At 44.4% G+C, this 24490-nt stretch overlaps 1 protein-coding gene across 4 annotated transcripts in view; it reads left to right on the top strand.

Annotated features, from left to right (window-relative positions):
- Nucleotides 1-24490, top strand: part of nvl (nuclear VCP like) — a 131612-nt gene that overhangs the window by 66441 nt on the left and 40681 nt on the right. For 3 of the 4 annotated variants that reach the window (XM_060916859.1, XM_060916858.1, XM_060916857.1), the window contains exons 8-11: nucleotides 4437-4575; nucleotides 4664-4740; nucleotides 6704-6838; nucleotides 19759-19860. In XM_060916859.1, coding sequence (XP_060772842.1) covers nucleotides 4437-4575; nucleotides 4664-4740; nucleotides 6704-6838; nucleotides 19759-19860 — 453 coding nt within the window. The remainder of the gene's footprint in view (nucleotides 1-4436; nucleotides 4576-4663; nucleotides 4741-6703; nucleotides 6839-19758; nucleotides 19861-24490) is intronic. The other variant, XM_060916860.1, reaches the window with a different exon arrangement.

Raw genomic sequence — 24490 nt, 5'->3', positions numbered from 1 at the left:
AACTCTTCATAGCTCACCTGACATATACGCCAAATTCTGTGCACTTTCGCCACTGGGGGCGCTATTTTTGGGCAAGAAATTCAATCTTTCCTCAAATTTGGTCAAACTTCACGGCCACCCTCTTACTACCTCCCATGTCATGTATACCACATTTTGGGAATTTTCGTCCATGGGGGGCGCTGTTTTTGGCCGAAGCAATTGCTCCAAAACGGGTTTTTGGAAAATAATTCCATAATGCTTTTCCTTCACACCACTACCTTGTGATAGTACGTTGCTGTTGTAGACACTTATTTTTCCACCTCATAATCGCTCATGTACAGCATAGCGCCACCTACTGACATGGGAAAAACCAAAAAATTTATTCTTCAAAAATCTATATCTCATCTTCTATTTACTCAATTGTCATCAAACTTCATACGCAAACTCTTCATAGCTCACCTGACATATACGCCAAATTTTGTGCACTTTCGCCCCTGGGGGTGCTGGTTATGGCTAAAATGATATTGCAGCTTCTGATTTGTCACACTTGGCAAGCAAACTCTTTACAAGACCCTTATTGGGGCGCTTGCCATGGTCGACAACGCACGAAATTTGGCTCCTTTTTCTTAGACTGCCACCGCTACTGAGAACCAGAAGCCCAGATCCAGGCGGGCCTCAGGGCCTCTATAGCGCCCCCCCAGCACCGTACAGTGCGAGACCCTATTGTTGCCATGTGTCCATTTCTGTGCTTTGTCGCCATTGTGGGAGTAATGTCTCTTGCCGAAGAAGCTGTGGAAGGTCTTTCGCGGGGACGCATGCCCCCGCCCCCCTTGGCCGCTGGCGCGAGGGCCCGTCGAGGCCGCTTGCGGCTTTAATTTTGTTGTTGTTGTTGTTCGTGGAGAAAGACGCACGTTGGCTGTAAGTTTGTCTTGCAACCTGAAAAAAACGTAAGCGCCCGTAGAGTTTGTTTGACATGACAAAGAACCTCTGCGGCCAGGCTACGGCTCGAAAATCAGCACGTCACACGCGCACCCTCCGTGCATTTCTTGCGTTTTTTGCACGTAGACCGGCCGTAGGAGCACGTACGGCCAGTTGTGACCTAGGCTTAACAGACTGAGATGGAGAACGCTCATAGCTCGTCCAACCCCATGAAATATGGGAACAAAAGGACGTTAAACGATAAAGTACTAGTATTAAGGAATTTTCTCTTCAAATTCAGTTTTCAGTTTTTTACACTGTAACACTCCCACGTTGCTATGTCACCTCCGAGATGGACAGATCAGACAACAGTCAGGAAGCTCATGTTTTTTGCAATGCATCTGAACATACTTATGGCGCAGTTGCATAACTCACAGAGAGTAAACAGAGGGTTCACAGAGAGTGAACAGAGGGATGTGGAGACGGCCTTTCTTATGACAAGGTCACGAGTGGCTCCCAAGCGCCAACAGTCTGTCCCCTGACTTGAGTTACGTGCTGCCCTATCTGGAGCTCAGCTGGCCAAGTGTCTGATGACATAGCTGACTATCAAGATTCAACGAGTTGTACTGTGGAGTGACTCAACAACTGTACTGAAATGGATCCAGTCAGACTCGTGTAGATTCAAAGTTTGTTTTTTTGTTGGAACATGAGTTGCTGAAATTCAGGACTTAACCAGCTCCATGACATGGCGCTATGTGGATTCAGGAAATAATCCAGCTGATGATATAACTCACGGCAAGTCATTCCAGTCCTTAGCCAGTGACCGCAGATGGAGACAAGGACCATCCTTCCTCTCTCTAACGTCAGAGAACTGGCCCATTGTTGAGTTCAAAGGAATAACGGTAATGACCGTACAGATTGTCAATTCTGTACCTAAAGCAGAAGAGGCGCTTTCCTTTCAACAGCTGATTTGAAGATATTGCAGCCTCTGCGTATGGGGCGATTACCTCTTTCTGCACCCTCTCAGCTGAGCAGTACAAAGCTGCCAAGCTCTTGGTCCTACAGCGAACCCAGAAAGACTGTTTCTCTGATGACCTCCACTTTCTCCAGTCTGGCAAACCTGTGCCATCTTCAAGCAGACTTGTCAAACTAGCTCCTGAGTATGATGCAGACATGAAAGTTATCAGAGTTGGTAGGCGCCTGCATCAGAGTGAATATCTGGACTTGGAGCAGAAGCACCCTGTTGTGTTGGATGGGAAACATCCTGTTACTAAACTGATCATCAAGGAGTTTGATGACAAACTGAAACACCCTGGACAAGAAAGTATGTTTGCTGAGCTCTGCAGACACTACTGGATAACCAGAGGAAGAGAAGCAGTGAAACGTATACAAAGAGAATGCCCAGATTGTCAAAGGTGGCGGGGGAAAGCTGTTCCTCTACAGATGGCAGATCTCCCACCTGCTAGACTAAGACTATTCAAACCCCCGTTCTTTTCTTGTGGAGTAGACGGTTTCGGTCCCTTCATGATTAAAATTGGAAGAAGACAGGAAAAGAGATGGGGAGTCTTTATTTCAGTGTCTTACAACCAGGGCAGTTCATTGACATCCTCACTAACATGAACACTGATTCTTTCTTGATGGCACTCAGATGTTTTGTGTCAAGAAGAGGAAAGCCATCAGAGTTGCTTTCTGACTGTGGAACTAATTTCAAAGGAGGGGAACATGAGCTACGTGAATCTTTCAAAGATGTGCCCTACCCTACAAGAGCAGCTAGCTATGGACCCTTTTCACGTGACGTCACGACAAACGCGGCCGCCATTTTGGACATGTACTACCAGTAGTTTACCACAGCCAACATTGAGGAACAGCAGCAAAGAAAGTGTTTATTTTCAGCAAGACTTCCATCATGCCACTATATTGTTGTGCACCTGGATGTAGTAACCATCAACAAACAAGGCAAGTTTTATCATTTTATCGGATCCCAGTAGATGCTGACTGACGGAGAAGATGGATAGCGGCATACCAACGCTTGTGTAGTGACCACTTTGTTGGAGGTAAGACGAATAAAATTAGCCAGCAAAGGCATTACATTGCTGTTAACATTCCATTCTAGTTTACTGTAATTATGATCTGGCAGCTATTTACACCGGATCCAGTGTAAATAGCTGCCGGAGCCAACGTCCGAGGTTCCGGAGTGCTCGCGCGCTAGCCCGCGGCTCCGGCAGCTAGCTCGCGGCAGCTGTTTACACTGGATCCGGTGTAAGTAGCTGCCAGATCATAATTACAGTAAAGTAGTAAATACAGTTTTCTGCATCTCGCTTCTTTTTCTTTTATGTTTGTCGCCTTCCTCGCATTCAAACCGATTCGAGCTGAAGTCCACTACATGTCCAGAATGGCGGTCGCGTTTACGAAGGTCACGTGACTGAAAAGGGTCTATACAAATAAAGTTCAGCTTCAACCCCCCTGGTGCACCACATTTTGGAGGAGTTTGGGGAAGGGAGATACGATCCATTAAGGCAGCACTCAGAGTCTCCATTGGAGCACTGATCACCACAGAAGTAGTCTTGGTGACTGTGCTGACTGAAATAGAAGGGATACTGAACTCTAAGCCACTAGGCTACGTGTCATCGGACGTAGTGGACTTCGGGCCCAATAACCCCAAACCTCCTCCTAATGGGACGGCCAGATGCGGCCCTACCACAGGGAATTTACCCCAAGTCTGATTTGTTAACCCGACGATATTAGAAACACAGCCAGGTGCTTGCAGGACAGTTTTGGCAACACTTTGTGAAAGACTACTTGCCCAGCTTACAGTCACGTCAGAAATGACAAGTAAAAACTGAGAACCTGTACCTGGGGTCAGCAGTTATGGTACTGGACAAACAACTACCAAGAGCCCTTTGGCCAGTGGGTAAGGTTGTTCACCTCAATCCTGGATCAGATGGAACCGTACGCACGGCCAAGATCCAGGTTAAGGACAAAATATATGTCAGGCCAGTGGCACGTCTTGTCCGTCTCCCCAGCATCCCTGACACGGATGAAAATGGGAACAGTTAATATGTTGGACTAATAATATGCATTTTCTGATTGGCAAATTTGTGGGACAAATTTGGGGGTGGCTGTTGAAAATGCCTCAACCAAGAGATCAGTACTCGAGAGGGATCATTTGGAGCAGTATTCAGTGAAGGATGACTACAAGAAGCAGAAGCAGGGAGAGAAGATATAATTGAGCGCTGCACAGTACATATTCATAAAAAATTTGGAAACCACTACCAGAAGAAGGTTCAGAACTGGATAGGAGATTAAAGATTGCAAACAAACTTCTACTGTCTCCTTCATACTTCATCGATAAGGAAGCGCAAATGTTTAACATGGCATCTTTTAGTAAAATCCGTACGAGTTAATGTGTAACAAAAGAAATTCATTAATTAAAGAGGGACACAGTAATACAGGGGAGTGTGGAAAAGAGTGTTTTGTTTGAATTTGATTTCATTTTTATATGGCTTATTCACGTGCTTTGGATGTGTCTGAAATTACAGAAAGACACCGATTTGTCAGTGCTAGAGCCTGAAAGGAAGCCAAGGAAAAGCAAGAAGAGAGAAAAAAGAAAAGTCCAGAGAGAAGGTGAAAATAAAGACGTAGACGCAGACATCGAAGCAAGCGTCATGTCAAAAAAAGGTGCAAATTCCTTTTGTAAATGTGTAGAATGTGTCTATATTATTTTGCTTGTTGTCAAAAAAAAAAAAACGATTTCATTGTGTTGAAGCCCGCACCAGACCTCCTGAACTTCAACATTCCACAGTGAAATTTGAAGACGTTGGCGGTAATGAAGAAACTCTGACGGTATGGGTCTGTTTTTTTTGTTCCCCCCCCCCCTTGAGAAAAGTTGGCAAACATGAAAAAGTGTGTGTGTGTTCATTCGTTGGTTCGTTCCTGTCAATTAATGTAACATTACATGACCTAATGGAAAATAGTGCCTGTCAGTTACTGTCAGACTGTGTTCAAAAGTACATAGAATATTAGAATACAGTGGGGCAAAAAAGTATTTAGTCAGTCACCAATTGTGCAAGTTCTCCCACTTAAAAAGATGAGAGAGACCTGTAATTTTCATCATAGGTACACTTCAACTATGAGAGACGAAATGAGAAAAAAAATCCAGAAAATCACATTGTCTGATTTTTAAAGAATTTATTTGCAAATTATGGTGGAAAATAAGTATTTGGTCAGTAACAAAAGTTCATCTCAATACTTTGTTATATACCCTTTGTTGGCAATGACAAAGGTCAAATGTTTTCTGTAAGTCTTCACAAGGTTTTCACACACTGTTGCTGGTTATTTGGCCCATTCCTCCATGCAGATCTCCTCTAGAGCAGTGATGTTTTGGGGCTGTCGCTGGGCAACACGGACTTTCAACTCCCTCCAAAGATTTTCTATGGGGTTGAGATCTGGAGACTGGCTTGGCCACTCCAGGACCTTAAAATGCTTCTTACAAAGCCACTCCTTCGTTGCCCGGGCGGTGTGTTTGGGATCATTGTCATGCTGAAAGACCCAGCCACGTTTCATCTTCAATGCCCTTGCTGATGGAAGGAGGTTTTCACTCAAAATCTCACGATACATGGCCCCATTCCCAAAGCATGATGTTTCCACCCCCATGCTTCACAGTAGGTATGGTGTTCTTTGGATGCAACTCAGCATTCTTTCTCCTCCAAACACGACAAGTTGAGTTTTTACCAAAAAGTTCTATTTTGGTTTCATCTTACCATATGACATTCTCCCAGTCCTCTTCTGGATCATCCAAATGCTCTCTCGCAAACTTCAGACGGGCCTGGACATGTACTGGCTTAAGCAGGGGGACACGTCTGGCACTGCAGGATTTGAGTCCCTGGTGGCGTAGTGTGTTACTGATGGTAGCCTTTGTTACTTTGGTCCCAGCTCTCTGCAGGTCATTCACTAGGTCCCCCTGTGTGGTTCTGGGATTTTTGTTCACCGTTCTTGTGATCATTTTGACCCCACGGGGTGAGATCTTGCATGGAGCCCCAGATCGAGGGGATTATCAGTGGTCTTGTATGTCTTCCATTTTCTAATAATTGCTCCCACAGTTGATTTCTTCACACCAAACTGCTTACCTATTGCAGATTCAGTCTTCCCAGCCTGGTGCAGGTCTACAATTTTGTTTCTGGTGTCCTTTGACAGCTCTTTGGTCTTGGCCATAGTGGAGTTTGGAGTGTGACTGTTTGAGGTTGAGGACAGGTGTCTTTTATACTGATAACGAGTTCAAACAGGTGCCATTAATACAGGTAACGAGTGGAGGACAGAGGAGCCTCTTAAAGAAGTTGTTACAGGTCTGTGAGAGCCAGAAATCTTGCTTGTTTGTAGGTGACCAAATACTTATTTTACCGAGGAATTTACCAATTAATTCATTAAAAATTCTATAGTGTGATTTCCTGGATTCTTTCCCCCCATTCTGTCTCTCATAGTTGAGGTATACCTATGATGAAAATTACAGGCGCCTCTCATCTTTTTAAGTGGGAGAACTTGCACAATTGGTGGCTGACTAAATACTTTTTTGCCCCACTGTATGTATGAACATTTGTTTAAAAAAAAAAGCACTGTTTATCATATCTTTATCAGTGTGGCAGCATTTCATTCAGGAACAAATTTTATACATGTAATTTATGATTTGTTCCAGATTTTCCAGCTTTTCTTATATGCAGTTTGGCAGATGACAGCTTCACTGCACTGGGTATTAGCCCACACTCTGGCGCATGCCATGCAAGTAAAGCCATTTCTGTGTTGCTGTCTTTAGGAGTTGTGTAAATTGCTCATCCATATGCGGCATCCTGAAGTGTACCAGCAGCTAGGAGTGGTGCCTCCACGAGGTTTCCTTCTTCACGGACCGCCCGGCTGTGGAAAAACCCTCCTCGCCCAAGCTGTCGCTGGGGTGAGTGCACTTAAGGTGTTTGCTAAATGTGTAATGCAGAATAATAACATTGGTAAGGGTTTAAATGTATGGGTAATTCTAGCATTCGGGGTACATTTCACATGTCCGAGATGAAGCTTTTGTTATAGAAACGGGTTCCGTCCGTCCGGTCACATTTCCGGGCCATATCTTTAAAACTACTGAAGATATCGTCATGAAACTTTGTATACATATCAAGCAACATGTAAACTGGTGCCTTTTGCTATTTTGGATTTTTGAAAAAAAGTATTTTTCAAATTTTTGCATAAAAAAATAGATTTTGACTTAGTTTCTAAGAGCAATGTTCGTTTCCGGAGCATTTATCCAAAACTATTCATGATACGGATTTGAAACTTGGTATACATGTTAACAAGGTGATGTAGATGTGCCTTTTCATACTAAGAAATTAAAATTTTTCATGTTTCCATGGAAACAATTTCACACTTAGTCTCTCAGGTTAGTCTTAGGGGTAGGTTTTGTTTCCAGAGCAGAACTTGAAAACTATGAGTGGTATGGTCTTGAAAGTTGGTATGTGTGTTGATTAAGTAATGTATATGTGCCTTTTGGTACTAAGAAATGTGAGAAATGTACATTTTTAGCTCACCTGGACCAAAGGTCTGCTGGGTTTATGCCATGGGCTGCTGAGGTCAGTGTAAAGAGGTAGGGTTGGTTTCCTGCAGCAGAACATGAAAAACGTGACAATATCTTGAAACTTGGTATATAGTTGGTATATAGGGCAGGGGATATAGATGACTCTGTCTTCTTGTTTTCCACAAAAGAAATCTTTATTTAATCAGTTTTGAACAATAATGCAAATGATGACAAACTTTCACCAGTAGATGTACATTTTAGACCCAATTTAGCCATAAAACATTAACTAAATGACTCCCAGCCCCCCACATTATTGGCTGCCTTCAACTACTGATTCATACATTCGACTAGGGATGGCGAAAACTAAAAAAAATCTTGACCGACCACCGAGCCTCATTAGCCGGTTAAAGTCGGTTAACCTATGAGTTTAAACAGGGATGCAAACGGCGCACCTTTTGGTGGATGCCGACTTTTTCAAGGCTGAATCGTGCAGATCCGATTTTCTTTTTTTAGGGGGGGGCATTGGAGTGTCTGAATAATTTCATCAGAGTAAATTCTGTATTAAAATTACTAAATAAGCAAATGCCGTTACAGTCCATGAAACAGGAAGTATAAGTATGAGAAGAAAACAGTAAATCTGAAAGCTGCGCACGTTTTCGCGGAAGCTGCGCAAATGTGCGCAGCTTTCTGATTTACTGTTTTCTTCTCATACTTCCTATGTTTCATGGACTGTAACGGCATTTGCTTATTTAGTAATTTTAATACAGAATTTACTCTGATGAAATTATTCAGACACTCCAACGCCCCCCCCCCCCCCCCCCCAAAAAAAAAAAAAATCGGATCTGCATGATTCAGCCGTGAAAAAGTCGGCATCTGCGCCTTTAGTTTGTGTGGAGAGATATGATCTGCAGTAACATGCATTGTTGGCTACAGACCGAACTGGCCAAGGCAGGATTAAACTCGATGTGCCTTCTAATAATAATTTAAAAAAAAAACAATAGTAATTTGTAAGCTAAAAAGCCTGTGTCTACACTTTTCTTTCGCCAAGTGGCAGCTGTCTCCAACTGGGGCAGGAGGGCGGGACATGACTGAATGGGTGTTTGATTTGTCAGCTGTCTTCAACTGGGGCGGGAGGGCGGGACATGACTGAATGGGTGTTTCTGATTTGTCAGCTGTCTTCAACTGGGGCGGGAGGGCGGGACATGACTGAATGGGTGTTTCTGATTTGTCAGCTGTCGTCCTTACACCGCATGGCATGCCCCAAGCGTTTACAACACAGAATTCCAGGTTCTCCGCTCCAAAATCGGCAGCTTCAAAACGATTTTTTTTTTTTTTTTAACCGACAACCAAAAAAAAAATTAACCGGTTGACGTTGATTCGGTCAACCACTGGTCAAACGGTCATTGGTTAACATCCCTACATTCGACGTGAATAAACATGAAGTGATTCAGACGAACAATCTGGTTTTGGGAGGCTTATTCTATTAACTATATATAACTATTAACTATTATATTGCATAGAAAGTCTATTTTCTGTATTATGTGAAATTTCAGTAATAAAAATATGTATCATCTCTCCCAATGTTCTTGTTAAGTCTGTTATAAAACCGCATAAAATCCACAAAGACTTGTAATAATACGCATGACACCTGCACCAAGAGATGTCACTTCCTCTGGTGGGAAACTTCAGAAAGGCAGTGAAGTGTGTTTTGTTTCTTTTCTCATCAATTTGAACAAAATAGAAGAAGAAACCTTTATTTGTCACATGCACAGTGAAATTCATCCTCTGCATTTAACCCATCTGAAGCAGTGAACACACACACACACACACACGCACACAGAGAGCAGTGGGCAGCCACACCAGAGCGCCCGGGGAGCAGTCAGGGGTTCGGTACCTTGCTCAAGGGCACCTCAGCCCAAGGCCGCCCCATGTCAACCTAACCGCATGTCTTTGGATTGTGGGGGAAACCGGAGCACCCGGAGGAAACCCACGCAGACACGGGGAGAACATGCAAACTCCACACACCATGCTGCCCACGTTTTTTTTTTTTTTTAAACAATAATGATTAAAATTCATACAATTCTGTTTTTATAATGCCATGTGGTAGCTGGTTTGAGGTTCGTATGTGGAGTGAAGACACAAAATGGTGCCAACTCTGTTGTCATCGATTCTGTTAATGGATTGTCCAGTTTACCGAAGACAGGGTTGGCGATGACTAACAGTCAACACTTGAAATGTACTGTACCCGCAATTATAGAATAGGCTGTATATTAATGTCGCTATTGGTGAGGGTTTAAACGTATATTAATGTTGCTAATGCTCAGAAACTGCTGAAAGCACGAGTCATGTGACTGTGGAAAACTAGCTATAGGACAAAAGAAATGCTGCCATATAAAAGGAGAACGTTTGAATGTGTCTGTGGTATCTGACCCACTGCAGTGAGAGCCTGTACTTAAAAGGCATTCTTTTGCTGTTTAGTCATCATTTTTGTCATTTCAGTTCTCTGTACCTTTTGTGTGCGTGACCAGACATGTTATAAGGGAGATGTCTCACTTTAACACTCTCAGGTCGCCGACCCCCCACAGGGGACTTTTAGGACTGTTAGGCTACGTTTACACTAGACCGTATCTGTCTCGTTTTCTTCGCGGATGCACTGTCCGTTTACATTAAAACGCCTGGAAACGGGAATCCGCCAGCGTCCACGTATTCAATCCAGATCGTGTCAGCTCCGGTGCTGTGTAAACATTCAAAATATGTGGATACGCTGTGCTGAGCTCTAGCTGGCGTCTCATTGGACAACGTCACTGTGACATCCACCTTCCTGATTCGCTGGCGTTGGTCATGTGACGCGACTGCTGAAAAACGTCGCGGACTTCCGCCTTGTATCACCTTCCATTAAAGAGTATAAAAGTATGAAAATACTGCAAATACTGATGCAAATACTGCCCATTGTGTAGTTATGATTGTCTTTAGGCTTGCCATCCTTCCACTTGCAAGTGGTAAGTGATATGCGCTGGGATCACACACACACAGCGGCTCAGTCCCGAATCGTGGCTTGTGCACTTCACTCGCGCGCTGTGTGAGCTGCGCAGGGCTGGAGTGCGCACCCTCCAGAGGGCACTCGCTGTTCAGGGTGGAGTGATTTGGAGCGCAGGATGCCTGCGGAGCCGAGCGTATCCGCGTATTGGCGTTGCTGTGTGCACGGCTAACGGTTTTAGTGTAAACGCGAATCGTTTTAAGAACGTTAATCTGATGATCCGCTGATTCGACGTAATGTAAACGTAGCCTTAGTAAGCACACATCTAAAGCTCCGCGAGTTTTTGTGCTAGAAACACTCAAGTAACACCACTAGAAACCTTGAATCTTCTAGTTTATATATATATAAAATCTTTAAAACAGGGCGGCACAGTGGTGTAGTGGTGTAGCGCTGTCGCCTCACAGCAAGAAGGTCCGGGTTCGAGCCCCGTGGCCGGCGAGGGCCTTTCTGTGCGGAGTTTGCATGTTCTCCCCGTGTCTGCGTGGGTTTCCTCCGGGTGCTCCGGTTTCTTCCACAGTCCAAAGACATGCAGGTTAGGTTAACTGGTGACTCTAAATTGACCATACGTGTGAATGTGAGTGTGAATGGTTGTCTGTGTCTATGTGTCAGCCCTGTGATGACCTGGCGACTTGTCCAGGGTGTACCCCGCCTTTCGCCCGTAGTCAGTTGGGATAGGCTCCAGCTTGCCTGTGAACCTGTAGAAGGATAAAGCGGCTAGAGATAATGAGATGGGATCTTTAAAACAAACTTTATCTTTAGCACTTTTACCCCTTTTCCACCAAATCAGTTCCAGGGCTGGTTCGGAGCCAGTGCTGGTGCTGGTTCACAACTCGTTCAACTTGCAAGCCAGCTGAGAACCAGTTTGTTTTTCCATAGCTCGTGGTGCTAAGCGGAGCCACGTCATTATGTCGCTGTATACGTCATTACGTCGCTGTATACGTCAGTTACGACGCTACGTTTACATAAACCTTGGCGCAAATATCAAAGCAAAAACAACACGGAAGAAGAAGAAGCAGCAACAACAACAACAACAATAATAATAATAATAATAATAATGGATGACTTCGCGTTTGTACAGCCGCTGCTTCTCGTCACTTAAAAATGGCGATCTTTCGCGGTCTTGTTATTGTTGTTGGTCTTAACAACTCCGCCCCCCCGCTGACGTAAGCGGTTCTTTCCTCTGGCCCAGCAGAGAGTTGGTGCTAGCCTGGAACCGTTTTTTCTGGCCCCAGAGCCAGTTCTTTGTCAGTGGAAAGAGAAAACCCGGTTCCAAACTAAGCACTGGCCCTGAACCAGCCCTGGAACTGCTTTGGTGGAAAAGGGGCATTTGTAAAGAGAATAAAAACAACTCTTAGGAATTTCAGTACTTCAGCCAGCAGCAGCCTCTTAACGACACACCCTTCAGCTATTCACATGTTAAGCGCATGGAACATCAGTGTCTTCATTCGCTCATTGTGTAGCAAGGGGAGGCGAGAACACGCCCCATTTCACCGGTATAAACAAGTGCACATGTTCACTTGTTTACATACCAACTGAGAAACTTTGAGGAATGGTCAATGCAAGGAAGATGTCTCACTAGCGGTTGCTGTCATGCTTTTTCGGTTTAGTGTATAGGGAGAACTGCATTACATTACATTTAGCAGGCGTTTTTATCCAAAGCGACTTGCAATTGAGAAAAACAATCAAGCTACAGTAAAACATAGGAAATCATAGAGTAAGAAGAAGAGAGTGCATGTTAGATGGTTAGTGGGTTGTTAGGATAGGAGGTGCTCTTTGAAGAGAAAGAACTAGTTGATCGAAACGTGCTGTTATTTTCCGTCAAGTTTTGAAAACATTTTTCTGTTGCCGAACTATGTTTCACTGATTTACAGTCATTAGTTACCGACGTCAACATGCCCTGCATAGTCATAGTTTATCTTCATTGCTAACTTTAGATTTATTATAGTCCGTGCATAAGTCTATGCATAAGATTGTGAAATGTAGCTTTGGCTTTTAGGGCTTCTTTTCTTTGCAGTAACTTTCCAAGCAGAGAGGTGTGGGGGGCAGGGAGGTACAGGGGCCAGGGCCTTTGTCTTTGACAAATGGACTATAGAGAGCGTGCACGTGACGTCACGAGGTCACGTGATATTTGTTTATCTGCCATCTTGGACGGCATGGCCGCGCATAGAACTTAGACAAACCCGTTCTAATTATCAAGTGTGTGGGAGTAGATCTTTCGAGAATGGTTATATCTTGTTCAGCATTTGGTTGTACCAATAGACAGGGCCAAAAGGAGGGCCTGTCATTTTATAGATTCCCCGCCGACGAGGAGAGACGCGTAAAATTATGGAATCAATTTTGTGCCAAAATGTTCATACAATAATTTTGAAATATCAAACAAAAACGACAAATCAAAATACACAAAGAAAAAAAGTCAATTTATTTAGACTGGCAAACATATTATTCGTGTAATCGTGCAAAATATCAGTCTATTATTCTTCAGAAACCTTTTATTTTTGTTCCGCATCTTTCTCAGTTTTGTTTGACGTAATTTATTTTGGTTGCGATTTCAGCTTTCTCGTTTGCGCTCCCTGACTTTTTGCTTGCAGTTTTGGCACAAACTTGACGTGTGGGTGGGCTGTCCAGGAATGCATTCCCATTGGCTAACTTGTTTGACTGACAGCTACGCTCAGCCATTCCCTACTTGGATTCTGGCGGACTGTTTGACGAGTGACTGATCCATTGACGGTAAACAAGGATCGAGTGGACTTCAGTGGCGACTATGATATTGAATTTGCATGGAAAATTTTATGAAATGCACTGAGAAATGGTGGCCTCTGGTAACTTTTAACAGTGAAAATAAAGGGTAATCAATACCATTTGGAAACTTGAAATATGAAACCATACCTCAGTCATTTTATCAAATTTCAGAAATATTTGCAAACAAACACATAAAAAGTAGTCCGATTGAAATCCACATATGGATGATATAATAATTTTAAGTCTGATGTGCACTTTGACTAAGCTAAGATGACAAGTTTCTCCAGATTCTCTAATACTATTGAAGAATATGGTGAAATCTTGACTACAGATGAAGAACAAAACAACTTCAATTATAATCAAAATGTTTATTTTTTGGCAGTCAATAAACTGTTACATAAAATGCAGCTACATGTACTTCATCAGCTGACTTCATCGTTATTAAAAAACAGCAGCTAGCAGCACTCATTGACAGTCTCAGCATTTCTATTGAAAATAACTTTTATCGAAATCTCATCAACCTAATCATGTTTGTTATTTAACAAAATGAAAATGAATAAAGAGTCACTGCCTTCAAAATAAAGAGCAAATGATGACAAAATGTAAAGTTAAAACATAGAGTAAATTATATAAAAATTATAAAAAGTAGATAGATAGATAGATAGATAGATAGATAGATAGATAGATAGATAGATAGATAGATAGATAGAGGTGTGTGTGTGTGTGTGTGTGTGTGTACATACCAAAATAAATCAAAGAAAGTAAGATTATATGATATAAAAATATTTCTTGAATTTACATATACATGTAGGGGCCTACTGAATAGAAATTATATAAATCTAGTTATTTAGTGCGGGTTAGGCACAACAAATATTATGAGTGTGTGTGTGTGTGTATGTGTGTGTGTATATATATATATATATATATATATATATATATATGAGAGAGAGAGAGATGCAAGTACGAATTTTTCATGGGGCGGGATGGTTTGGAACAGGTCATCTAAAATTGGGATAACATTTACCCGGGATGGGTATTTGAGGCGGGTCGTCTAGCTTAAGCTTGATTAGCGTTGTTACGCACGCAGTTTGTTTTTTCGAGCAGCTGTCAAACGCAGAGTCAACTTTACGATCTGCAATTATAATGTCTTAAGCAAGGCTGAGAAACGGTGGACTAAGACGTATTTATTTTTCTATATCAACACAATGACGGAATAAATTTGCGTTCAAAACGTACTTACCTTTCCCTCTAGACCTTTTTAGCCACGCATCCAGCATGGAGCCGCTTGCAGCTCTCTTCGTCGCCATTTGCGAGTCACATGATGGTATGAACCATTCACAGTCCATGGAACACTCTAAGCCAATTGGAGTACGGCTTACATATGGCACAAGGGGCAGTAATGGCTGCACTCATGTCGAGGATGTAAACAAAGTTGACGCGGCAACGGACATACATGACATAGTGGATGTAATTTACCTTCACAACTTTTTTTGCCGTCAGAAATATTTAATATTAAATTTTGTGACTCGACTGACAATAGCCAGCGGCATAACAAGCCACAGACGGCGATTTGCCGCTGGTGACCGGCTACTTTTGAGACCGCTGCCTATAAGGACTTTGGCGTAACTAAATGTAAATCAGCTGTTCTGTGAACTCGGTCGGTAATTTATCAGCATGTGCATGTGACTATGAAGAAAATCTGTGTTTCTGAAACTTGGAAAGGATTTTTATTTCAGTTTGACCTACAAGAACATGTACACATGACTATATTTAATTATAAAGTCAAGTCAGTTTATTTGTATAGTGCTTTTAACAGCAGACGTTGTCACAAAGCAGCTTTACAGAAAAATAAAGACTGTAAACATATGAACAGAGATGAAATCCTGTGGTTCCCAAACAGGATTCCTTCCGGCCCCTGGCTGCGCCTAGAAATTCTGTCCATAAAAATTATGAACAGAACCGGTGACAAATGGCAGCCCTGCCAGAGTCCAACATGCACTGGGAACAGGTCTGACTTACTGCCGGCAATGCGAACCAGACTCCTGCTCCGTTCGTACAGGGACCGGACAGCCCTTAGCAAAGAGCCCCGAACCCCATACTCCTGAAGCACCCACCACAGAATACCACGGGGGACACGGTCGAATGCCTTCTCCAGATCTACAAAGCACATGTGGACTGGTTGGGCAAACTTCCATGAACCCTCGAGCACCCTATGAAGGGTATAGAGCTGGTCCAGTGTTCCGCGACCAGGACGAAAACCGCATTGTTCCTCCTGGATCCGAGGTTCGACTATTGGTTGAATTCTCCTCTCCAGTACCCTGGAGTAAACCTTCCCCGGGAGGCTGAGAAGTATGATTCCCCTGTAATTGGAGCACACTCTCCAGTCCCCTTTCTCAAAAAGAGGGGCCACCACCCCAGTCTGCCACTCCAGAGGCACTGTCCCCGACCGCCACGCGATGTTGCAGAGGCGTGTCAACCAAGACAGCCCCACAACATCCAGAGACTTGAGATACTCAGGGCGGATCTCATCCACCCCCGGTGCCTTGCCACCGAGGAGCTTGCAAACCACCTCAGTGACTTCAGCTTGGGTAATGGACAAGTCCACCTCTGAGTCATCAGCCTCAGTCTCCTCAATGGAAGACATGACGGTGGGATTGAGGAGATCCTCAAAGTATTCCTTCCACCGCCCGACAATGTCCCCAGTCGAGGTCAACAGCTCCCCACTCGCACTGTAAACAGTGTTGGCAGAGTACTGCTTCCCCCTCCTGAGGCGCTGGACGGTTTGCCAGAATTTCTTCGGGGCCGACCGATAGTCCTTCTCCATGGCCTCCCCGAACTCCTCCCAGTTCCGAGTTTTTGCCTCTGCAACTGCCCGAGCTGCAGCACGCCTGGCCTGCCGATACCCGTCAGCTGCCTCAGGAGTCCCGGAGGTCAACATGGCCCGATAGGACGACTCCTTCAGCTTGATGGCATCCCTTACTTCTGGTGTCCACCACCGGGTTCGGGGATTGCCGCCACGACAGGCACCGGAGACCTTGCGGCCACAGCTCCAAACAACTGTGTCCACAATGGAGGTAGAGAACATGGTCCACTCAGACTCAATGTCCCCCGCCTCCCTCGGAAGCTGGGAAAAGCTCTCCCGGAGGTGGGAGTTAAAGACCTCCCCAACAGAGTGCTCGGCCAGACGTTCCGAGCAGACCCTCATCATACGTTTGGGCCTGCCAGGTCTGTCCAGCTTCCTCCTCCGCCAGCGGATCCAACTCACCACCAGGTGGTGATCAGTTGACAGCTCAGTCCCTCTCTTCACCCGAGTGTCCAAGACATAGGGCTGGAGATCAAATGAAACGATAACAAAGTCTATCATCGACCTCCGACCTAAGGTGTCCTGGTGCCACGTGCACTTATGGACACCCCTATGCTCGAACATGGTGTTTGTTATGGACAAACCGTGACAAAACACCACTCGGGTTCAGATCGGGGAGGCCGTTCCTCCCAACCACGCCCCTCCAGGTGTCACTGTCATCGCCCACGTGAGCATTGAAGTCCCCCACTAGCACAATGGAGTCCCCAGTCTGAGCACCCCTCAGTACCTCTCCCAGGGACTCCAAGAAGGCTGGATACTCTATACTGCTATTCGGCCTGTAGGTACAAACAGCAGCAAGAGCCCTCTCCCCAATCCGAAGGCGCAGAGAGGCGACCCTCTCGTTCACTGGGGTAAACTCCAACACATGGCGGCTGAGCTGGGGAGCTATAAACAAGCCCACACCAGCCCGCTGCCGCTCACCATGGGCGACTCCAGAGAAGTGGAGAGTCCAGCCCCTCTCGAGGAGCTGGGTTCCAGAGCCCAAGCTGTGCGTGGAGGTGAGCCCGACTATATCTAGCCGGTACCTCTCAACCTCCCGCACAAGCTCAGCCCCCCCCCCAGCGAAGTGACATTTCATGTCCCAACAGCTAGCCGCTGTGTCTGGGGATCAGGTCGTCGAGGCCCCTGCCTTCGACTGCCACCCAATCCACACTGCACCAGTCCCCTACTGCTACCTCTGTGGGTGGTGAACCCACAGGAGGTTGGGCCCACGTCACCTCTTCGGGCTAAGCCCGGCTGGGCCCCATGGGCAAAGGCCCGGCCACCAAGCGCTCGCATACAAGCCCCAACCCCAGGCCTGGCTCCAGGGTGGGGCCCCGGCTGCGCCATATCGGGCGACGTCTCGGTCCTCGATGGTTTCTCCATAAGGGTTTTGGTGAACTGCTCTTGGTCTGGCCTGTCACCTAGGACCTGTCTGCCTTGGGAAACTCTGACAGGGGCATAATGCCCCCGACAACATGGCTCCTAGGATCATTCAAGCACACAAACCCCTCCACCACAATAAGGTGGCAGTTCTAGGAGGGGAGTTCATATGTTTTTTGCTTTTTGCGGATGATGATGTCCTGTTGGCTTCTTCAAACCAGGACCTTCAGCATGCACTGGGGCGGTTTGCAGTTGAGTGTGAAGTGGCTGGGATGAGAATCAGCACCTCCAAGTCCGAGGCCATGGTTCTCGACCGGAAAAGGGTGGCTTGCCCTCTCCAGGTTGGTGGAGAAGTCCTGCCTCAAGTGGAGGAGTTTAAGTATCTCGGGATCTTGTTCACGAGTAAGGGAAGGATGGAGCGTGAGATTGACAGGCGGATCGGTGCAGCCTCCGCAGTGATGCGGTCGCTTTACCGGTCCGTCGTGGTGAAGAAGGAGCTGAGCCAAAAGGCGAAGCTCTCAATTTACCGGTCGATCTACGTTCCAACTCTCACCTATGGTCATGAGCTTTGGGTAATGACCGAAAGAACAAGATCGCGGATACAAGCGGCCGAAATGAGTTTCCTTCGCAGGGTGGCTGGGCACTCCCTTAGGGTGAGAAGCACAGTCACTCGGGAGGAGCTCCGAGTAGAGCCGCTGCTCCTCCACATCGAGAGGAATCAGCTGAGGTGGCTCGGGCATCTTTTTCGGATGCCTCCTGGACGCCTCCCTGGGGAGGTGTTCCAGGCATCTCCCCCCGGGAGGAGGCCCCGGGGAAGACCCAGGACACGCCGGAGAGACTATGTCTCTCGGCTGGCCTGGGAACGCCTCGGTATTCTTCCCGAGGAGCTGGCCGAGGTGTCTGGGGAAAGGGAAGTTTGGGCTTCCATGCTTAGACTGCTGCCTCCGTGACCCAGTCCCGGATAAAGCGGAAGAAGACGAGACGAGAACATATTAACTAATTTTATCACAAATAAATTGATCACTGATGAGCAAGAATGTGACGAAGGTGGCAAGGAAAAACTCCCTCAAATGGCATGAGGAAGAAACCTTGAGAGGAACCACACTCAAAAGGGAACCATCCTCATCTGGGTGATAAGAGTGTGAGATTATAAGTAACTCGCTTCGATAACTGTCCCCTGTATAGTCTCAAAGCACAACTGTGTAACCAGGAAATTCAGTATAGTTTTAACATGAAGCCTGTTTTGTTGACGTTATCAACTGTTCATTGATGGAGACTCTAGTGCAAAACTGTTCTTGACAACTACAGTCTTAAAGTTATGCCAGTTGTAGTCCTCAGTCATCATAGCAAAAGTGTCCAGAGCCGTCTTCCAAGTGCGACTTTCAATGCGAAAACCTTGAAAGTCCATATGGGGCTATCTTCCACAGGAGCAATGCCATGACACTCCAGCCAGACGTAGGGCATCAGGATGGATCAGGCAGGTCCGAAGAGCAGAAGAGGTCAGCATCACTGGTGTCTCAGGATCGACATGTAACTTGAGAGAGAGAACGAGAACACAGGTTGTTTGGTATGCCTGGTGTCACCTAATGGTTAAGAACAGTGTACATTTTGTGCCGAGTGCAAGTGGGAACTCTGACATGAAGGCACCCTGAGACATAAAGCAGCCAGCCACTCCTCAGTCAACAAACCCGAGTGAACGTGTGAAAGTTGGGTGGGGGGACTACAGCATCCCTACATCCCAGTTTACCAAAACACTCTATGTTGAGTAAGGACCCTCCAGATCTACTCCTTTACCTAATAAAAACTATTAACAAAAGGCTTGACTGACTTAAAAGATCTGTTTTCTGCCAGGACTTAAACACCTGAGACTGTGTCTGAGTCCCGAACACTATTTGGAAGGCTGTTCCGTAACTGTGGGGCTTTGTAAGAAAAAGCTCTGCCCCCTGATGTATCCTTCACTGTATAAGGTACCAACAAATAGCCTGCACCTTTTGATCCAAGTAGGTGTGGTGGGTCAGAAAGGACCAGTAGTTTGCTCAGGTACTGTGGCGCAAGACCATTCAGTGCTTTATGGGTCAATAGTAGTATTTTATAATCGGTGCAAAATTTTGTAAACAATATTGGGTCTCATTAGTCTTCTACAAGGATTGACACTTGATCCCCTCCTGTTTTTCTTGTACATGTTGCTATTGGGTGAATGCAAAAATGTCTACTACAAACCAATTACTCGTACATGATTATATAAGTGAGTTTGTTGGAGATGTTTGGCAGTGGTGCTTGGTGATCAGAGAGCTTTCTGTGCAATTGTAGGAAATGGATCTGCCTATATTGAAAGTCTCTGCTCCTGAGCTGGTGTCGGGCATTTCAGGGGAATCTGAGCAGAAACTCCGTGAGCTGTTTGAGCAAGCTGTGGTAAGTGCACTATTAAGCACATTCAAAAGAGTAAACACTTATTAAATATAGAGTGGATATGTGCTGAAAATCAAATATAAATATACCACAAATTCAACAAAGAATAGTTAATATTTTTATCTTTAACATTTACTGTCTTCATTGCAAGTTTATTTATACAGCACATTTCATATACAGAGGCAATTCAAAGTCCGTCCATCCATCCATTATCTGTAGCCGCCTGTTCTACAGGTTTGCAGGCAAGCTGGAGCCTATCCCAGCTGACTATGGGCGAAAGGCGGGGTACACCCTGGACAAGTCGCCAGGTCATCACAGGGCTGACACATAGACACAGACGACCATTCACACTCTCATTCACACCTACAGTCAATTTAGAGTCACCAGTTAACCTAACCTGCATGTCTTTGGACTGTGGGGGAAACCGGAGCACTGGGAGGAAACCCACGCGGACACGGGGAGAACATGCAAACTCCGCACAGAAAGGTCCTCATTGACCACTGGGCTCGAACCCAGGACCTTTCTGCTGTGAGGTGACAGCGCTAACTACTACACCACCGTGCCGCCGCAATCCAAAGTGCTTGACATAAAATAAAATATATAAAAAGATTAAGAAGCTAAAATAAAAGATTAAAAAGTTAAATGAACAATAAAGTGCAGTTATTAGCAGTGATTAAAAGCAGAGGTGAACATAAGGTGTTTTTTTTAATTATTATTTTAAAAGTAGTCAGAGTTGGGACATGTTTAAGATCGTCTGAATTTTTATCCCCCCAGACACACTACCATTCAAAAGTTTGGGGTCACCCAGACGATTTTGTGTTTTCCATGAAAAGTCACACTTTTATTTACCACCATAAGTTGTAAAATGAATAGAAAATATAGTCAAGATATTTTTCTGGCCATTTTGAGCATTTAATCGACCCCACAAATGTGATGCTCCAGAAACTCAATCTGCTCAAAGGAACGTCAGTTTTATAGCTTCTCTAAAGAGCTCAACTGTTTTCAGCTGTGCTAACATGATTGTACAAGGGTTTTCTAATCATCCATTAGCCTTCTGAGGCAATGAGCAAACACATTGTACCATTAGAACACTGGCGTGAGAGTTGCTGGAAATGGGCCTCTATACACCTATGGAGATATTGCACCAAAAACCAGACATTTGCAGCTAGAATAGTCATTTACCACATTAGCAATGTATAGAGTGTATTTCTGATTAGTTTAAAGTGATCTTCATTGAAAAGAACAGTGCTTTTCTTTCAAAAATAAGGAAATTTCAAAGTGACCCCAAACTTTTGAACGGTAGTGTATACAGTTAGGTCCATATGTATTTGGACACTGACACAAATTTTTTTTTTTACCTGTTTACTGAAACATATTCAAGTTATAGTTATATAACGGACATGGACATAAAGTACAGACTTTCAGCTTTCATTTGAGGGTATCCACATTAAAATTGGATGAAGGGTTTAGGAGTTTCAGCTCCTTAACATGTGCCACCCTGTTTTTAAAGGGGCCAAAAGTAATTGGACAATTGACTCATAGGCTATTTCATGGGCAGGTGTGGGTAATTCCTTCGTTATGTCATTCTCAATTAAGCAGATAAAAGGCCTGGAGTTGATTTGAGGTGTGGTGCTTGCATTTGGAAGATTTTGCTGTGAAGAAAACATGCGGCCAAAGGAGCCCTCCATGCAGTTGAAACAAGCCATCCTTAAGCTGCGAAAACAGAAAAAACCCATCCGAGAAATTGCTACAATATTAGGAGTGGCAAAATCTACAGTTTGGTACATCCTGAGAAAGAAAGAAAGAAAGTACTGGTGAACTCATCAATGCAAAAAGACCTGGACGCTCACAGAAGACAACAGTGGTGGATGATCGCAGAATAATTTCCATGGTGAAGAGAAACCCCTTCACAACAGCCAACCAAGTGAACAACACTCTCCAGGAGGTAGGCGTATCAATATCCAAATCTACCATAAAGAGAAGACTGTATGAAAGTAAATACAGAGGGTTCACTGCACGGTGCAAGCCACTCATAAGCCTCAAGAATAAAAAGCCTAGATTGGACTTTGCTAAAAAACATCTAAAAAAGCCAGCACAGTTCTGGAAGAACATTCTTTGGACAGATGAAACCAAGATCAACCTCTACCAGAATGATGGAAAGAAAAAAGTATGTTGAAGGCGTGGTACAGCTCATGATCCAAAGCATACCACATCATCTGTAAAACACGGCGGAGGCAGTGTGATGGCTTGGGCATGCATGGCTGCCAGCGGCACTGGGTCACTAGTGTTTATTGATGATGTGGCACAGGACAGAAGCAGCCGGATGAATTCTGAGGTATTCAGAGACATACTGTGTGCTCAAATCCAGCCAAACTGATTGGTCGGCGTTTCATAATACAGATGGACAATGACCCAAAACATAAAGCCAAAGCAACCCAGGAGTTTATTAAAGCAAAGAAGTGGAATATTCTTGAATGGCCATGTCAGTCACCTGATCTCAACCCAATTGAGCATGTATTTCACTTGTTAAAGACTAAACTTCAGACAGAAAGGCCCACAAACAAACAGCAACTGAAAACCGCTGCAGTAAAGGCCTGGCAGAGCATTAAAAAGGAAACACAGCGTCTGGTGACGTCCATGAGTTCAAGACTTCAGGCAGTCATTGCCAACAAAGGGTTTTCAACCAAGTATTAGAAATGAACATTTTATTTACAATTATTTAATTTGTCCAATTACTTTTGAGCCCCTGAAATGAAGGGATTTTGTTTAAAAAATGCTTTAGTTCCTCACATTTTTATGCAATCATTTTGTTCAACCCACTGAATTAAAGCTGAAAGTCTGAACTTCAACTGCATCTGAATTGTTTTGTTCACAATTCATTGTGGTAATGTACAGAACCAAAATTAGAAAAATGTTGCCTCTGTCCAAATATTTATGGACCTAACTGTATAGCTATCACACTGTCTATATGTAAACATTTTAGTTTCTGGAGCATAACTCAAAAACTATTAGGATTTTTTTTTCACCAAACCTGACGGTTATGTTAAATGACTAGAGGAGTTGTGCCTTTTGACATTTTGGGATTTCTGTGATTTTTTTTTTTTCCGTATTTCCATGGCAACCAATTCAAGTTAGGAAAATTTGGAGTGGGGTTTCATGTGGGGGCCAGAGGGGGGGGGATACGTCCTCTCCTGATGAGTCTTGTTTTTTCAGCTGTATGTAGCGTAGTATATGAATGCAGCTTCACCCTGTTTAGTTTTAATCCTAGGAACACTAAGCAGAGCACTCCCTGATGACCTACCGGTAAGTGGTCTTGGGCAGTGTTTCTCAACCTTTTTTCAGTCGGCACTCTTCAGAAGTATGCAAATTCTCAAGGCACCCCCATATAAAATATACACAGTCACGCTGACCCCGGCAGTGATGTTGTGACATGGGAAAGGGGGCCGTGAGACAAATTTTGATGATGCATGAGGCGGCGATGATCTGCATTAGTGTAACTATCATTTTTTGGAAATTTAATTCATTTTATTTATTTCAATGTTAGAATATATAATTTTTTGACGGCACCCCTAACAAAGCCAGACGGTACCCCGGTTGAGAAAGGCTGGTGTAGGGTGTTGATAGTGTGGAAGCAAGTCAGGGATGTAATTAGGCCCTAAACCATTACATGATTTGTAGACAAATAAAAGTATTTCAGAGTCTATACTTTGAGACACTGGTAGAAAATGCAGAGATGTGAGAACTATTTCTCTCTCTTGGTCTTTGTGAGAACCCGGGCAGCAGCATTCTGTCTGAACCGTAGCCACTTAAGTGTGTTTTTCAGAAGGCCTGAAAAAAAGACTGTTACAGTCGTCTAACCTACTAGAAATGAAAGCGTGACTTAGTTTTTCTAGATCTTGTTCAGACACACATCCTTTAATTCTTGCTGTTTTTAAGATGATGATCGGCTGATTTTGTAACAGAATTAATGTGGAAGTTAAAATTTAAATCCACGTCAATAATAACACCAGGATTTCTGACTCGGTTTTTAGGCTTTAAAGGGCATATTCTGTACCAATTTCGTTTGTTTTTTTTTAATGAAAGTATGTCCCTTTACACACTCATCCAGAAGGGTAATTTTGCACAAGGCCATCTGTCAACAGCAGAAAAAAATAAAATAACAAAACGCGTCTGGAAAAATCCCAAGGGAGTCTGGAGCCAGATTCGTGACGTTATCTGCGGAAGCGCCAGCAGGCTGTGAGAGCTTTGCACGGTTTCAGTGCGCAGCCTGTGTAGACCAAGTGCTCCCATTTCTCTCTCATTGTCCGGTCTTTTGGGAAACGATGAGTACTAATCCCATCAAGATTGGTGTTGCTACACCCTCCTACGATACATCTGTTAACCATTTTAATAATTATGCGATAACGTTGAAGAAATTTGCAGAAAACCACCAGGTCGTTTCCTCATAAACAAACCAGCGCTGACGTAGGATTCAGAGGGAGGCGTCCCGTACGCGACGTCATGTAAATCAATGTTTGCCGGGAAATCCAAACGCCAGGTTTTTTCAGAGGTGGACCAATTCGCCTCAAATGGCTTGATTTCAACTGAATTTTTCTGGTATTGCGCAAGGTAAAAAATTGCAGAGAATGCAAAA

Source organism: Neoarius graeffei, chromosome 3 (genome assembly GCF_027579695.1).
Source record: "Neoarius graeffei isolate fNeoGra1 chromosome 3, fNeoGra1.pri, whole genome shotgun sequence".
Taxonomy (NCBI): Eukaryota; Metazoa; Chordata; class Actinopteri; order Siluriformes; family Ariidae; genus Neoarius; species Neoarius graeffei.
This window is presented reverse-complemented; position numbering and strand designations above follow the sequence as displayed.